This window comes from Musca autumnalis, unplaced genomic scaffold (genome assembly GCF_047663935.1).
Source record: "Musca autumnalis isolate F117 unplaced genomic scaffold, ASM4766393v1 scaffold_3, whole genome shotgun sequence".
NCBI lineage: Eukaryota > Metazoa > Arthropoda > Insecta > Diptera > Muscidae > Musca > Musca autumnalis.
In genome coordinates this window covers 106726897-106742636 of record NW_027411866.1, presented here as the reverse complement: position 1 = coordinate 106742636, position 15740 = coordinate 106726897, and the positions used below count along the sequence as shown (strand labels likewise).

The following is a 15740-nucleotide window of genomic DNA, read 5'->3' as shown; positions in this document are numbered from 1 at the left end:
TGTTAACTTAACAATAATTTTCGGTAATTAGCAACAAAATTTACCGACAAAAATCGTTAAAATTGGTTACAGAATAGCACTTACCGAAAATTATCGTTAACTACCGACATTCGTCGTTAATTCTGTCGTTAAGGAGTTACAGAATCGCACTACAGGTTATATAAACAATAAACGAGACCACCTGTGTCTCAAAACAGGGCACCGAAGTTTGTTGTTTCACTTAATATTAATTAAGAGGTAATAACATTTCACGAAACTATCGGAATATATATATATATATATATATATATATATATATATATATATATATATATATATATATATATATATTTATATTTATATATATTTATATATATATATTAGGGTGGGGCGATTTGTGTGGAAGGAAAAAAACCTTAATGAGCCCTTCACGTTTCTGATTCCTGGGATTGAACGGAGCAAAAAACTCCACTGGACCATATATCTACCGCGAAAATCGAGCCTCCCGATTTTGACTTTAAGTTTTTTATTGACGTTTTTTCGATATTTTGGCATATAACAGCCAAACCATTGAGATTTTCGATCCATCACAAAGACAAACATTGTAGCCAAGACAAGTTGAAAACTCTCTAATACATCGCAAAAGCATTGGAACGCTCCTTCAGGCAGTTTTGGCCTTAGGAATGTGCAAACTTTTCGGAAAATGTCGATAAATGACATTGTGCTATAAAATTTGACCCGAAAAATATTCAAGTGTTCTGATGCAAAATTATATCGTGTTGGGATCCATGGACAACGACAATGCCTTTAGTTCATTTGGGTCACTTCGTTTTATTTATTATAACGGTAGAGAAAATCTGAGTTTCTTACATTTTCATATTTAAACGGACATATCTTCTTTTTTTCACAATGGATTTCTAGTGATCCTTCTTCCTTTTAAAGGGTTGAATAATATCTTTAGAACAAGTTATTATTTGTTTAAATCGGTTAACAAATTGCTAAGTTATAGTGGTTTAAATCTGAAAAGCCCCTCATAAAAACTATAACTGAATTTCTCATTATTTTGAAAATAATTATTGATCAACACATATTTTTGAAAATTATGAGATATTCAGTTTTTTTGAGGGGGTTTTCAGACTTAAACCACTATAACTATAGGTGTGTCCATACGCAAAATGGAAAGGTCCAAAAAACATGGTTAAACTTCTCCGTTTTGCCCAATTCTGTATTTGTTTAACATTCAGTGTGTTCGTTTACTCAAAATTTGTACAAATTGTTACTGGATGTTGTTCGTTTACTCTTCAGTACAATGCAAAAGACCTTAGTCGTTTGCAAGAAGTTACTGGACTTGTACAAATTTGTACAAATTTTTGAGTAAACGAACACACCTATTATATGTGTTCGTTTACTCAAAATTTGTACGAATTGTTACTGGATGTTGTTCGTTTACTCTACAGTACAATGCAAAAGACCATAGCCGATTACAAGAAGTTACTGAACTTGTACAAATTGTTGAGTAAACCATGGTATAAGTAAATAGGTAGATTTAAATGAAAACAATCTATAGAGCCCTTGTTTTCCTGAATTCCTAAAACGTCAAAATTAGTAAACACAAAAGCAACAAGTGGGTTTGTTTACAATACCATTTTTGAACATTTTATAAAAAACGCGAAAAATGAATGAAGTGTCAAGATTTCAAGATTTCACCACATCATGGAATTGTGGATATGATAAAATGTTTGTTTCAATGCAAAGCTGAAGAATTTCTTACATACACATGTTCTAAAAACAAATTTAAAAATCATTGAATTCGATTGTTTTTAAAATTGTTTGGCATATTATTCAAACAGCACACACACACACAGATTGTGTATATTGTTTTGACGTTTTAGGAACAGTCGAAAGAAAACATTTAAATTGACAGAAAGCTTTAGCTAACCTTTCTTATTAAACCTTGGTTATAACCCATTTTGTGATAGCAGGCTTTGACTACACTAGGTTTGGTATACACCGTATTATATTTTTCTACATAAACTTACGTTTTTCATTCAAAAATACTTCATTTAGATTAGTTCCATTAGAAAACTATGTTTTATACGATTCAAAACCTAATAAACGTATTCGTAGGGCAACTTCAAAAGTATTTCTTTAAAGTTTGCTTTTTATGATCCAATTTTTCAAATATGAAAAATCAAATTATTCTGGGTGAAGATAAAATGCTGAAGGCCTCAAAACATTCTTTGGTCGAGGAATAAATGCCTTATAGATACGCTTTTTTGGCCGATCCTTACATAAAGGGGCAGTGGAAATTGACTTTTCCGGGGCTCAAGGATCAAAATACACAACTTAATGGGGTACTAATCATTATATATTGTTAGATGTAAAAACCAGATTGTTAAAGAATACCAATCTCTAAAGGCTTTGTCTATAAAATGCATTGAATTGCTCAATTTATGGGAAAAGTCGCCACAAGGACAATATCCTGTTTTTGGCTACCACCAAAGGATTTTTGTTTTCAAGCAAACTTCAAATCTATTGAATTTACTACTATTAACTAAAATATTTAGAGTTTTGGTTTAGAATCAACTAAATATATTTTTATTGTCCTCTTTCTTCCACACTCCTATTTTTTTTTTTTTTGAGAACAAAAAAGTTGAAGGCGATTTATAATGTTGGTGTAAACAGTAAATAATTTAAAACAAATTCCCATATTTCTGCTAATGAATTAACAGTTGGGACGCCAACAATGCTAAAAAAATACAGAATTGGCACTCCTATTATTTTGAACACAGCTGTAGATATGTATGTATATATACCAGGGATGGAAAATTCAGTACAATAGTACTTTTTTCAGTACCATTTCACTATAAAAAGTACCGAAGTACCCCCGCGGCCAATTAAGTACCATTTCCATACTATAGTCTAGAAAAATTTTATGTGGAACTAAAAATGCTAAATTCAAGGTAAGTTTACTAGAAATTTTAAAAATCTGGATATATGTTGGGAACATACCAAAATATATTGATCATTTTCTTTGTGGAGTTCTTCCACTCTTTGAGAATCCGAAATATCAAGTTACAGTCACAACGGTATCAATCATTTAGAAGACTTCACATCGAGCGGTATCGAAGTACATTCCAATACATGGTAGAACAAGAAAAGGTAGCAGCAATACCCAGCTGACTGAACTGGGCTGTAGTGTTAGTGTCAAATTCAATACGACATTTTATATACGAGGGCGGTTCGGAAACTTCTTAGCCTATCAATGAAAGAGAATAGTTAGTTTTTTAAAAATATTTTTATTTTTCAATATAATCTCCTGAAACTTTAATACACTTAGTCCAACGCTTTTCTAGCAATTCTATCCCTTGATTAAAATAGTTTTCCTCAAGGTCTTCAAAATAGTGGTTAACAACTGTAATTGCATCTTCATTTGAGGTAAAACGCTTGCCAGCAAGGAATTTTTTTAGATTTGGGAACAAATAAAATTCACTGGGAGCTAAATCAGGTGAATAAGGTGGGTGGTCAAGCAACTCGTACTTTAATTCTTTGATTTTAGCCATTGTTAAAACACTCTTGTGCGCTGGTGCGTTGTCTTGATAAAAAATTATTTTTTTGTGTTGTAAGCCAGGACGTTTTTCTCGAATTTGTACATTTAATTGATCCAAAGGTTGCAATAGTACTCTGAATTTATTGTTTACCCTTTTGCAGATAGTCAATAAATAAAATAACTTTGAAGTCCCAAAAAACCGTTGCCATAACCTTACCAGCCGATTGAATTGTTTTTGCCTTCTTTGGGGCACTTCCACCAGCTTCAGTCCATTGCTTGGATTGTTCTTTTGTCTCTGGAGTATAGTGGTGGATTCACGTCTCATCAACAGTTATGAAACGACGCTTAAAATCTTTTTTATTTTTATTTCGCTTAAAACGATCCAAACAAGTTTGAGAAATGTTCATCCTTATGCGTTTTTGATCGACTGTTAACAAATGCGGCACCCATCTTGCAGAAAGCTTTTTCATCTGTAGTTCTTCATGCAAAATTAAATGGACTGGATCATTTGAGATGCCCATGATATCAGCAATTCCACGCACTTTTATTCGTCGATCATTTAGTACCATATCATGCACTTGTCTACAATTTCTGTTGTTGTTGCTGTTTTTGGACGTCTACTATGTGGTTCATCTTCAATGCTTGTACGACCACGTTTAAATTCAGCAACCCAATTTTTTACTGTTGCATATGAAGGATCACTTTCACCTAACACATTCACCATATCATTATGAATTTCTTGTCCCGATAAACCTTTTTTATGTAAATATTTAATGACAGCACGCATTTCTAACTTTTCCATTGTAAAAAAATTGCGGATGCGTTTTTTTTGAACACCTGTTTCTATATGAAGGAGTTGCCAGATCGAAACAAAATTTAAAATGTGTTCATAGCAGAGATGGAAGTTTCCAAAACACTTAACTTTTTTCTGTTTATACCGCGCTTTTTGTGCTAGGCTAAGAAGTTTCCGAACTGCCGTCGTATTTATTTCTATGTTCGATGTATATTAGGGATATATATTTTTTTGAAGAACAAATTTATTCATCAGAAAAAAAACTATTTCCCATAAAGACTCCTTCATATAATTGACATGTAACCTCCTCCAGGTCCGAACGACATGCCATATACTAAAACACCGCTTATAGAGGCGGTACAATATTTGTTAATATGCGTGGTATTTTGTTAAACTTGAAAATAATAAAGCCCTAATAAACATGTGTCTTTTTGTTTTCAAAAGCAAACCATTGAAACAGCTTCTACTTTTTCAATGAATTACCAGCAACCCCAAACATTTTTGCAAGAATTCTACTTTCTGCGAGAAATTATGCATTTAGTGGAATGATATGGAAACATTAAAATTGAAAATCTAACGAGTTTCCATTCATGTTTTTCAAATATTCAATCAAATGTGAAAAATTATTAGTTTTTTAAGTTCCAATAATTTATAGACATTTCCTTATTTTGTTTACATGTACGTTGACACTAACGTTTACAAACAAAAACAAATTTCTATGTGGTTGTTGTTGAGTTGTATTTGTTGTAGTATTTACTTTACCTGGTTTGTTCTACCATGATTCCAATATGAGAATCTGCAATATCTCTTCTATGGGGGCCATATTGGTCCTACAAAACCAAGACAGTCTGACTATCGTTTTTATTACTGACGAAAAACAAAGTTTATATCGGCCACCAAAACTTTTTTGGACTATCTATCACGAATTATTTAAAAAATAATTTGTTTAGAGTTCAATATAAACAAGGCTTTACGACAGCGATCAAAACGATAGTCGAACTAACGATAGTTTGCCAGCTCTAGGCTATTTAAAACATGCATCTATACCCACATTCTCTATAGGAGTGTTTTATATCCATATCGAATACAAAGTATCAATTTTCAGTTATTTTTATTTTTTTCCTAAAAAAATACCTTTTCAATGAAAAAAGTACCATTTTAGTACTGTTTGAATTTTTTAATTTTCCATCCCTGATATATACTACTACTGTACAGACATATGATCACTGCAATTTTAGTTGTTTTTACCGTTATAATTATCGCGTTTTGTTTTCTACACCTACTTCGCTTGTCATAAATAATTTTTAAGAAGTTTTTATCACAACAGCACGTGTCTGTTATCGATTTTTAAGTACCGCCAAAAAAAAAAATTATAAAAATGGCTAGAAACAAGTACAGTACATGGATAAAACAGCAAATAATCAGTGACTATGAAAATAATTTATCACAGAAATATTCCATAAATAAATCGGTGATTTCTCGTATTATAAGTCGTTTTTATGCAACTGGATCAGTAGTGACAGTCCACCACCACAGTCCGCACTGATCAACAAATTGTGAGAGAAATAAAAAAACACTCATTTAAGAGTTCAACAGAGTTGGTGAGAGAGCTATCATTGGATATAAGCTCAAGATCAGTGCGTAGACGAGCTGTGGCAGCTGGCCTGCATGCCCGGAAGTCATCAAAAAAACGCTTTATATCTGAAAAGAATCGGAAAGGCAGGTTGGCTTTCGCAAACGAGCATATCAATTGGAATCCGGCTTAGTGGAGAAATATTTTGTTCTCGGATGAGTCTAAGTTTAATAATAAAGGCCCAGACACAAAAAATTTTACGGTCAGAAGGCCAAAAAAATGAAAGACTCAAGCCGCAGTATTGCAAGGGTATGTCAAGCATGGAGGAGGGTCGGTAATGGTGTGGGGCTGTTTTTCGTTTTATGGACTTGGGCCTATCCATGAAATAAAGGAAGTTATGGATCGGTTTGTGTACAAAGATGTGTTGTCAGCATGACAATGACCCCAAACATGCATCAAAACTTGTCAAGGATTGATTGCGGGAGTCAAAAATCAGGGTTTTGTCATGGCCAGCACAATCACCTGATCTTAACCCCATAGAAAACCTTTGGAGTATCGTAGACAGGAAAATCAAGAGAGATTCGGAAACAAACAAACACAACATTTTCCAAAGGATTCAGGATGCCTGGAGTAGCATACCCAAGGATCAAATTGAGCGTCTTATTGATTCAATGCCCCGCAGGTGTGCAGCCGTTATCAAAAATAATGGTTATGCTATCGAGTACTAGCCAATTGTTTTCCTTTTATTACTCCTCTTGGGAGCATAGGGCTTCTACAAGATGTTTCCACTTATTTCTATCATTACAATATGTTTTTAATTCATCAAAGGATATATTAAGTTTCTTGATGTCTGTGAGGATTGTTCGTCGCCATGTTGTTATCGGCCTGCCTCGCCTTCTACTGCCTTGGGGGTTCCATTCAAGAGCTTCTCTGCATGTACTTTGTGGCGGTTTGCGTAGAGTGTGTCTGATCCATGACCACTTTTTCTTCATAATTTGTATATTTATTGGCGTCTCGTTTGTTTTCCTCCATAGATCAGCGTTGGAGATTGTATTTGGCCAAAATATTCCGCATATTCTTCGTAAAAATTTGTTGAACTGGGTTTGAATTTTTTGATTAATTGCATTAGTTGTTAGCCACGTTTCACTTCCGTATAATAGCGTCGGTTTGACGCAAGCATTGAAAATATGCAATTTAGTTTGAAGGGATAACTAGCCAAATTTACTTATTTTAAAATAAAAAGTTAGAAAGTTGCTTTAGTTTTGACCAAGCAAAAATTGGGTCAATTTAGTTTTCCATATATTATTTTTCCTTCAAAATGAATTTAGAATTTATGTTTTTTATTTTTTAAAAGTGAATAAAATACCTAATTTAAAACTGAAAGAGCTTTTACGATATGTTTATTTTTATAAAAGTTACATAGCATTTATTCTCTTTGCAACTTCAGTTGCTTTAGTTTTGGCCACCAGTGTATATAAATTTAAATTTAAAGAGCCGGCCTTCGAATACGCGAACAAAAATATCTTTATAAATTGCAAATTACGTTAAAACAAATCAAATCGTAATTTTGAATAAAATATATTTTTTCTTTATTTCCTAAATGTCACAGGGCTTGTAAATATCGCAGGAAGACCACTCCATAAGCTTTAAAACAATACCAACTTTTTTTAATATCGGCTAAGAAATGACGAAGTAATAAACATATTTCTTTTGGAACTTTAAAGGCCTATATCTCGGGAAGCATGGACTTCCCCCATACGAAAGACCCACCTATGGTAAAAATTTCAAAAGAAGCGGGAGGTCGCGTGTATATCCGTCTTAAGCCAAAGATTCTGCTGATAGCCGGCCTTCTTGCCGGAATATAAGACTTTCACCTCTGTGAGGATCCAAAACCATGGATAGGGTCCAAACCCGACTACGCCGGCCTTTGAACGTGAATTTAATACTAATAGAATCTAACACCGGCTATGCAAACACGTCGCTCATATTGGTTTGGTTGTCTTTCATACCAAAGGGATATTCAAGGGTACTTACGGAACATTGTGAAGTCTTATGGAAACGCCTCACGAATCAATTTAGACAAATCTCACAGAATTCCACTACTGAAACGTCAGGTCCTGTCAACAAATTTGTTAGCAGTAGCGGTCCGTTTCCCCTCCACAGCCTCATAGCTCAGAGCATCCTGCCTGGGCGGATGAGTATATCACCTATGTCTTCATGTACTATTTCTGTGATTCGAAGAGGCGTCTTCTTGGGTTACTTATAATGCCCTCCAATTTACATACAAAGAAATCCTTAAAAGCGAAAGAAATTTTAATATTATCAGGTTATTTAATATCACATACTAACTACATGTTTACATTTTTTATTGCTTCTACGTACTTATGCATTATATTCAGAATACAATTTTTATACGCATTCTTAAAATGAAAACAAAAGAATCAAAAATATTATCTTACTTATCTACTACCATTCAATTGAGTCATTGTCTAAAAAATATAATAAATCTTTAATGTTACGATAGCCATGTGTTGGTTCAGTTTTTTCGAGATCTTCTTCGTTTGTTGTGATCAGTATGCTGCTCCAACCGGCATTTCGAGCTCCTTTATAGTCCATGTCATACATATTGCCTATATGTAGTGCTTCAGTCGATCGAACATTGCATTTCCTTAGACAGGCGTTATAAATCTCTTTATGGGGTTTTTCAAACCCCACATCATAGGATGTTAAGATGAAGTCAAATTTCTCTGCCAACTTTACTTCTTTTAAAACTTGTCTTAGGCTAGGATCAAAATTTGATATGACACCAACTTTTTTGCCACTATCTCGCATTTTATCTACTAATTCAATACCACCATCAATATGACTATAGCATTCCTTTGTACGATAGATTCGTACTAGTGTTTCTGCCACTTCTTGCAATTTTTTTGGTTCAATATTGGGTTTGACACAGAGGAAAATATTTCGTACAAGCTCCGTCCACCATTCCTGCCATGTGAAATTTGGTGTGTTATAACCCCAGTTAGGATGTAATTTCCTCATGGCTTTAAATTCCTTTTTAAAACATTTCTCCAATGCACTTTGATCGATATCACTCACTCCAAGTTCAGACGCAGTTTTGGCATATTGTATTGCTGGTGGCTTGCTAAAACGTACCAACGTATCGGTTATATCAAATGTCACCAAACGGAAACGTTTTAAATTGTTAATTAATCTGGTATTGGTCATAATGGGAGCACCGCGCATTATGAAATCCTTTTTCTGTTCTTCATGTGTCTGTACTGAGCAGTTTGTTTACATTCGTTCACACAACTTGCCGTTTTTACATTACTACCATATGATACGAACATATGTATGTAATATCGCCGTTGATATTTTTTGTTTACAAACAAAAAACTCAGACACAAAGGGGACAATGACATAATGGACGGCGAAGATGATATTCCTTGTAAAAAATCAAAATCTTGTAGTGGAAATATACATGCTGAAAAAGATGATGAGGTATCCACTGACAAAGATAGCAAAACAAAAGATGTGAACACAACTATGGACGCTGTCTCATCACCAACTCCAACTGCAAAACTACGACCAAAAATTTCTTGTAAAAATCCTAAATTTAGTTACATCGAATCTGGTGGTAAAAAGTTCGTTTGGAAATCGTTAAAACAAATAGTTACCCAAGAGAGATCGCTGCCATGGACGGAGGATGTAGTTTTGTGTAAGTATCAAATGCAAATGGCTCTGAGGCCTGATATTATTGAGGATAATTACATTTACAGATAACTCTCTCAATGCTCCACCATCATTAAAGCCAGCCAAGAAATATTCTGACATATCCGGATTGGAGGCTCCATATACTGATCCCCAGACAAAGCTACACTATCACAATGCTGAGGAATTTCGTATCATAAGAACGCTACCATCAGATATTATACAAGGATATTTAGCATTGAGAGGCGCTACAAATATTGTGGGCTAAATTTAGATTAGTTTTTCAAAATAAAGTTTGGATTAAAAAATTGAGAATAAAATTCAAATACATGTACCTTTAAAAGATGACAATGATGTTCTATGTCATACATGAGAAAAGTTACATACCTATTCTGTTCTGGCTTTTGATGCATAATTTAAACGACCACTTCCTTACAAGTTTTAAACGACATTCCTGTGAAAGTGGTAAAGGTCGTAACAAATGAATTAGAGATATGTTTGAATGCTCCTTGGCAAAATCGATTTACTGGGATTTAAACAAATATCTAGTATGGAGTGAAATAAAGGAGACCTTCGCCAACTCAAGAGGCTTAATTGCATAGAATAGAAGGGTCCTACAAAAAATAGAAGACCAGGGATCTTCTATAGAATAGAAGACCACCGCTTCATCTCCACCATAGGGGTCTTTTATAGATTATGAGGCCACCGTACCGTACGGGGTCATCTGTAGAATAGGTCTGCCTTCCGTATCGTCAGTTGCTTTACAAATGACAGCAAATATGCGAAGTATTATGTTTCTTAACGCCGTTGTACTCAACAACTGCGAAGCTACGAGTTTCAAGGCGTCTAAAATACGCCTTTTTTAACGCAGGTAAAAAGCAAACATGTATAATTTTTATTTCTGACGGATTAAGATGAATTTTCGAGGAACAATGTATGAGTGTGCAACTCAAATATTTTGCGAAGTTTAAACAACACAAAACAACTGACGATAAGGAAGTTAGCCTAGAAGAGCACCCTAGGGCTCTTCTATAGAACTTAATACCACCTTAGGGGAATTCTATAGAACTGAAGACGACCTTAGGGGACTTCTTTAAAATAGAAGACCACCTTAGGGATCTTCTATAGAATAGAAGACCACCTTTAGGGTCTTCTATAGAAGAGAAGACCAAGTTAGGGATCTTTAGACCTGCTGCTATTGAGAACCTTAAATATGTAATACGTGCAGAATCTATGGGTGAATCATTCCTAGATACGGGTCAGAAGTAAGGACTATGTTCCTGCTGGAGCCGACATTATCCTTATCTCCTCATGTGGTCCACACTCGACATCTGGACACATTCAGTAGTAGTATAAAATTTTTAACGTATAAATTACCTCTACGTCTAATCAAGAAAATAAGGACATTACTTTAACAAAAAAAATTACAGACTACCTCGATTTTTTTTAATTTTCCATTATAAATGATACATTAATAAACTAAATTTACGAAACAAAAAGTACAATAACACAATAACTAATTCGTTTCAAGGTTTTTAAAAAATGGTAATTAATGCAAAGACTCCATACAATAGGGCACATGGATACGCAATTAAGACTTGTTGATGATCCATGGAATAGGCTGTTACAAACAGCTTGGAAGCTGACAACGAACACCAAAGTATGCAAACTCCGGCTACAATTAGGCCAATTGTTCCTCTGAAAAGAAAGAATATATAATTAATAACATATGTAAGAAGAACTCTTCAAAAAAAAAAAAAAAAATAAAAACATAATCATATGTCGCATATTACGTTACTTAAGCTAAGCTTTAATGAAATACTCTCTATAGTTGTGTACAACATATTTACTTACTGTATTGTTATCAAAACATTAACCCCTGATAACACAACCATGGGTAATAAACAATAACCCAAAACTGAGACAACAGCGCCAAATGTAACATTTGCTTGTGAAGCCATAAGACTGAGCAAACAATAGAATGCAATGCTACCCATAACTCCAATACCATAGATGTAGGAAAATGTTACTTTGCCGCTCTGAAATTGATATTTGGTATGAAAGTTATTTATTTTTTTAATGATATTTGCTCTTTTACCAAAAGTAAAAATCCACCCAAGGCCAAACAGAAAACCAATGGACCAGCCATATCAGTGTCTTGGAGTATTTGTTGATCGGCTCCACGCATAGGATTCAAAACAGCCAAGGTCTGTGAATAAATAGTAAATTATTATTTATCAGGGAACATAAAACACATGTTAAGGATTAAGCCCGCTTAGTACTTTAAACGTTTATATTTTGGGACATTACTGTTCTTTGAGCCCAAACATACACGTCACTTTTATAAACTACAACAATGTTTTGTGAAATTCAACAATGTTTACCTTCTGAAAAATATGATTAGGATTTATACCCAATTCTTCCAATAGTGGTGGTTCATCTTCAAACTCATTTCCCGTATTGCCACCTCCTCCAGCCTTATAGCCACCTTTATCATTTTGATCGTATGGATTTGGTGCATATGCATTGGGATCGTAAAATGAACTCATGCCAGTATTATTGGTATTGGGAGGATAGTTCAAATCAAAGTTTGGAGGTACATTTGTTGGTGTATTCTCGAAATTCTGAAAGTTTCTGTAATAAAAGACAATATTTCATTCTGTAGGGAGCAACACGAACAACACCCACAACTACTTACAATTCTTGATCAAACTCTGGCATATCAAAGTTATATGAATTGTCTCCACTGGTATAGAAGTCATTTGGTCCACCGAAATTTGCCATTTTGAGATTAATGCTAAATTATTTACTTAAACTAACAACAGAAGGAATAATTCCTGGTTAATTTTCTGTTTTTAATAAAAAATCCACGAAAGCAAACTGACAATTCAGGCAACTGGATGACAGATAATCATTTTCATGTTATTGGATTGTCATCGAAATGTTATCGAATCGTATGAAGGGTGTTCACACTTTGTCATTGAAAACAAACAGCCCGATCATGAATATATTCATATGGTCTGTTCCTTTACTTCTGGAAATGGTAAAACCGGCAAAAGTAGTAAAAGTTGCAAACTACTCCCATAGGAATTGTATGGTGTCCGAAGTAAAGGAACGCTTTTCGAGTAAAAAGTGGTAAAACTTGAAGATACTTGCACGAAAAGGAACAGAGCTATATATGATATATCAACTCCCCGCAAATTTTCTCACTCTCTCCTTTAAGTTGCTACGGCAGAAAGACAAAACTCACGGGGAGATTACATTCATGATTGGTCGGAAAGCATTGGTCTGTTCCAGAACTGCAAGAATCTACTAATTTTTACTATTTTTTCCGATAATATAATAGAAAAAATTGTTATCGTAGTAAAAATAGTAGTTTCTTGCATAGTAGAACAAAGAAGGTAAAGTAAATACTACAACAAATACAACTCAACAACAACCACAAAGGAAGTTGTTTTTGGACTTGTTCCAGTACTACAAGAATATACTAATTTTTACTATTTTTTCCGATAACATAAAGGAAAATATGTTATCGTAGTAAAAAGTAGTAGCTTCTTGCAGGTTCTGGAACAGAGCATTTGTTTGTAACGTTACTGTCACCGGTACATGTTAACAAAACAAGGAGATGTGTATAAATTATTGGAACATTTAAGCACATCACTGAGTGGTTCATTTCATATTCAGCTGTAAATGTAGCTTTTATTGGAGTAGTTAAAATTCTTACTTTGCATTTAATGATCTTTTCATAGAATATTTTGGTCTGTTCCAGAACTGCAAGAATCTACTAATTTTTACTATTTTGTTCGATAACATAAAGCATAGTACACACGGTCCAACAAAACTGACAGTCAACGTACTTTTGCGGCAATTTTCTGGCAAATAAAAACTTTTTGTTAGCTAAAAATAATTGAAATACAACATTTAAGGTATAATTTATTTATTTATTTAATTCATTTTGTAATACAAGCCATCAAGGCCAAAAACATTACAAAGTATAATTCAACTGAGTAAGATAATAAAATAAAAGAGTAAGATAATAAAATTAAACATCAAAGAATATAAGTAAATATGAGTAAATATGGTTCCCCAACCATAAAATTTGAGAAAGAATTTATTAATCAAATAATAAGTCCTAGTCAGCAGTAGTCATAAAAATCAAAGTGCCTAGCCCGGCTAGTTTGGCCACAAAAGAACTGGAGAAGTTTTAACTTAAAAAGATTGTTAGAATGAGAGAAAACCCATAACTCTGACGGTAAACGATTCCAGCTTCGAGCTATACGTACTAAAAATGATCTTCTAAATACGTTTTTCCAAATTCTTGGGATAGGAATTTGCGGGTTTCTGAACGAGCGACCAAAGCTAAAACCACTATATAAAGAGACTCGTTTAGCAGTCTTTATTATTTTATGGAATGAAATGAAATTCCTAAAATGCACATATCTGTTGAACGTACATCCAAGAAATCTTATGACGTAACTTTCTTCTTGGAATGTTGTAGACGAACCGGGTTATTGCATTTACTAGCCGCTTTATCCTATTCAGGTGGATACCCACAGTACCAGTAAAAACTTCAAATCCATAGTTAATGTGTGACACAAGTAAGGCATGGCCAGTCTTATATTTTATATGGAAAGGTAAGTGCATGTTGCAACCATAAATCCTACGCAACGAAGATACAACTTTACCTGATAACGCATCAATGTGATGTTTGAAAGAAAGTTCACTGTCGATTATTATACCTAGACATTTGTGTCGGTCTAGAACCTGCACCCTGCCATGCTGTATAAAAATATCAAACTGTGGAATAACGCGATTTGATGCAGGAAACAAAATGGCTTTGCTCTTAGCAGAATTAATAGACAATGAGTTGCAGCTGGTCCAACTAACAACATTCCTCAGGCAGTCATTAATGTTGGTTTGACATACATCAGGTAAATCCGGACAACCACTAAAGAGCAGAAACATGTAATCTGCGAACATAAAGGTATCACAATCATTAGAACTTGTGTGAATTGGCAATTCATTTACATATAATATAAACAATAGGGGCCCCAAAACTGATCCTTGGGGAACACCCGAGAAAATGGATACAAAATCCGATTGAAGTCCATTATAAGTCACATATTGAGTCCTTCCAGACAAGTAAGAATATATAAGTTTACAAGCAGTATAGCAAAACCCAAACTGTTGGTTCAACTTAGCAATCAATCGATTATAGTTAACTGAATTAAACGCTTTGGATAAGTCCAGAGAAATCAGCATGCTTAGTTTTCCAACAATGGCATTTTCCCGAATTTTGTCAGTTAGACTCAGTAGCAAATGTGTTGTGCTGTGCCCAGGTCTAAAAGCATATTGTGAATGACAAATCAAACTAGAACAGTGTTGAACTATTTGATTTCTCATAACGTGCTCAATAATTTTAGAGATAGCCGGAAGAATCGAAATCGGCCGAAAGTCATAAGGTCCACTTACGTTCTTGGTTTTTGGAATGGGAACAACCCGACCTATCTTCCAAGCCTGAGGAAAAGATGATGTCATTAGAATACCATTAACCAAATCTGTTATAACATTTGAGAAATAAGGAAAAATTATTTTGATGAAGGTAATCGGAATACAGTCTACTCCCAAAGATTTTGACTTCACTTTTTGCAATGCCACAAAAACTTCAACCTCATTAACACAAGAAAAGGAGAACTGATTTTCAGATACCAAAAAGTTTTCAAGACTACTCATCTCATCAGAAGAACCATAATCACCTGCAAACGATTCATTTAACTCATTCGGGTCAATTTCAAAATCACTAGAATCAACACCAATACACCCAGAGCTCCTTAGAATTCTCCACATGTCAGATGGGTCAACACCATTAAATATTTTGGAAAAATGTTTCCTACGCACCCTTCTCATTACGCTCTTAGCCTTGTTGCGATAACGACAGTATGTTTTCCAATTCTGGTCAGACCTGTTATTCAAAAATGCTGAGAATGACAAATCCCTTATGGACCTAGCAAAACGAATCTCCTGCGCTTTCATCCAATTTTCAGCACAAGGTTTAACTGTTTTCCTAACAATGGGAACATGTGCATATAGTCTGCCTAACAAACTAGAAATGTGAAAACACTTCGAATCAATAG

At 34.2% G+C, this 15740-nt stretch overlaps 3 protein-coding genes across 3 annotated transcripts; 1 reads left to right on the top strand and 2 right to left on the bottom strand.

The window, feature by feature from the left end:
- Positions 1 to 8206: 8206 nt before the first annotated feature.
- Positions 8207 to 9200, bottom strand: LOC141399853 (rhythmically expressed gene 2 protein). The gene has a single exon (XM_073979184.1). The coding sequence runs from the start codon at positions 9139 to 9141 to the stop codon at positions 8362 to 8364; it is 780 nt and encodes a 259-aa protein (XP_073835285.1). The 5' UTR covers positions 9142 to 9200; the 3' UTR covers positions 8207 to 8361.
- A 75-nt stretch (positions 9201 to 9275) lies between these two features.
- Positions 9276 to 9951, top strand: LOC141399854 (INO80 complex subunit C). Its single transcript, XM_073979185.1, has 2 exons — positions 9276 to 9613; positions 9675 to 9951. Exons 1-2 carry the CDS (start codon positions 9319 to 9321, stop codon positions 9872 to 9874), a joined length of 495 nt encoding a protein of 164 aa, XP_073835286.1. The 5' UTR covers positions 9276 to 9318; the 3' UTR covers positions 9875 to 9951.
- Positions 9952 to 11030: 1079 nt separating this feature from the next.
- Yip1d1 (Yip1 domain-containing 1) lies at positions 11031 to 12519 on the bottom strand. Its single transcript, XM_073979183.1, has 5 exons — positions 12305 to 12519; positions 11991 to 12240; positions 11705 to 11815; positions 11461 to 11645; positions 11031 to 11304 (listed from the first exon to the last, which is right to left on the bottom strand). Exons 1-5 carry the CDS (start codon positions 12388 to 12390, stop codon positions 11142 to 11144), a joined length of 795 nt encoding a protein of 264 aa, XP_073835284.1. The 5' UTR covers positions 12391 to 12519; the 3' UTR covers positions 11031 to 11141.
- Between the last annotated feature and the right edge of the window lie 3221 nt (positions 12520 to 15740).

What these genes read in the sequence shown, in the direction of transcription:
- LOC141399854 (XM_073979185.1), top strand. Translation starts at nt 9,319, where the DNA reads ATGGACGGCGAAGATGATATTCCTTGTAAAAAATCAAAATCTTGTAGT. An exon ending in GACGGAGGATGTAGTTTTGT is followed by an intron (nt 9,614 to 9,674) that starts GTAAGTATCAAA and finishes TTACATTTACAG; the next exon opens with ATAACTCTCTCAATGCTCCA.
- Yip1d1 (XM_073979183.1), bottom strand. Translation starts at nt 12,390, where the DNA reads ATGGCAAATTTCGGTGGACCAAATGACTTCTATACCAGTGGAGACAAT. An exon ending in CCAGAGTTTGATCAAGAATT is followed by an intron (nt 12,241 to 12,304) that starts GTAAGTAGTTGT and finishes CTTTTATTACAG; the next exon opens with AAACTTTCAGAATTTCGAGA. An exon ending in CTAATCATATTTTTCAGAAG is followed by an intron (nt 11,816 to 11,990) that starts GTAAACATTGTT and finishes ATTTATTCACAG; the next exon opens with ACCTTGGCTGTTTTGAATCC.
- LOC141399853 (XM_073979184.1), bottom strand. Translation starts at nt 9,141, where the DNA reads ATGCGCGGTGCTCCCATTATGACCAATACCAGATTAATTAACAATTTA.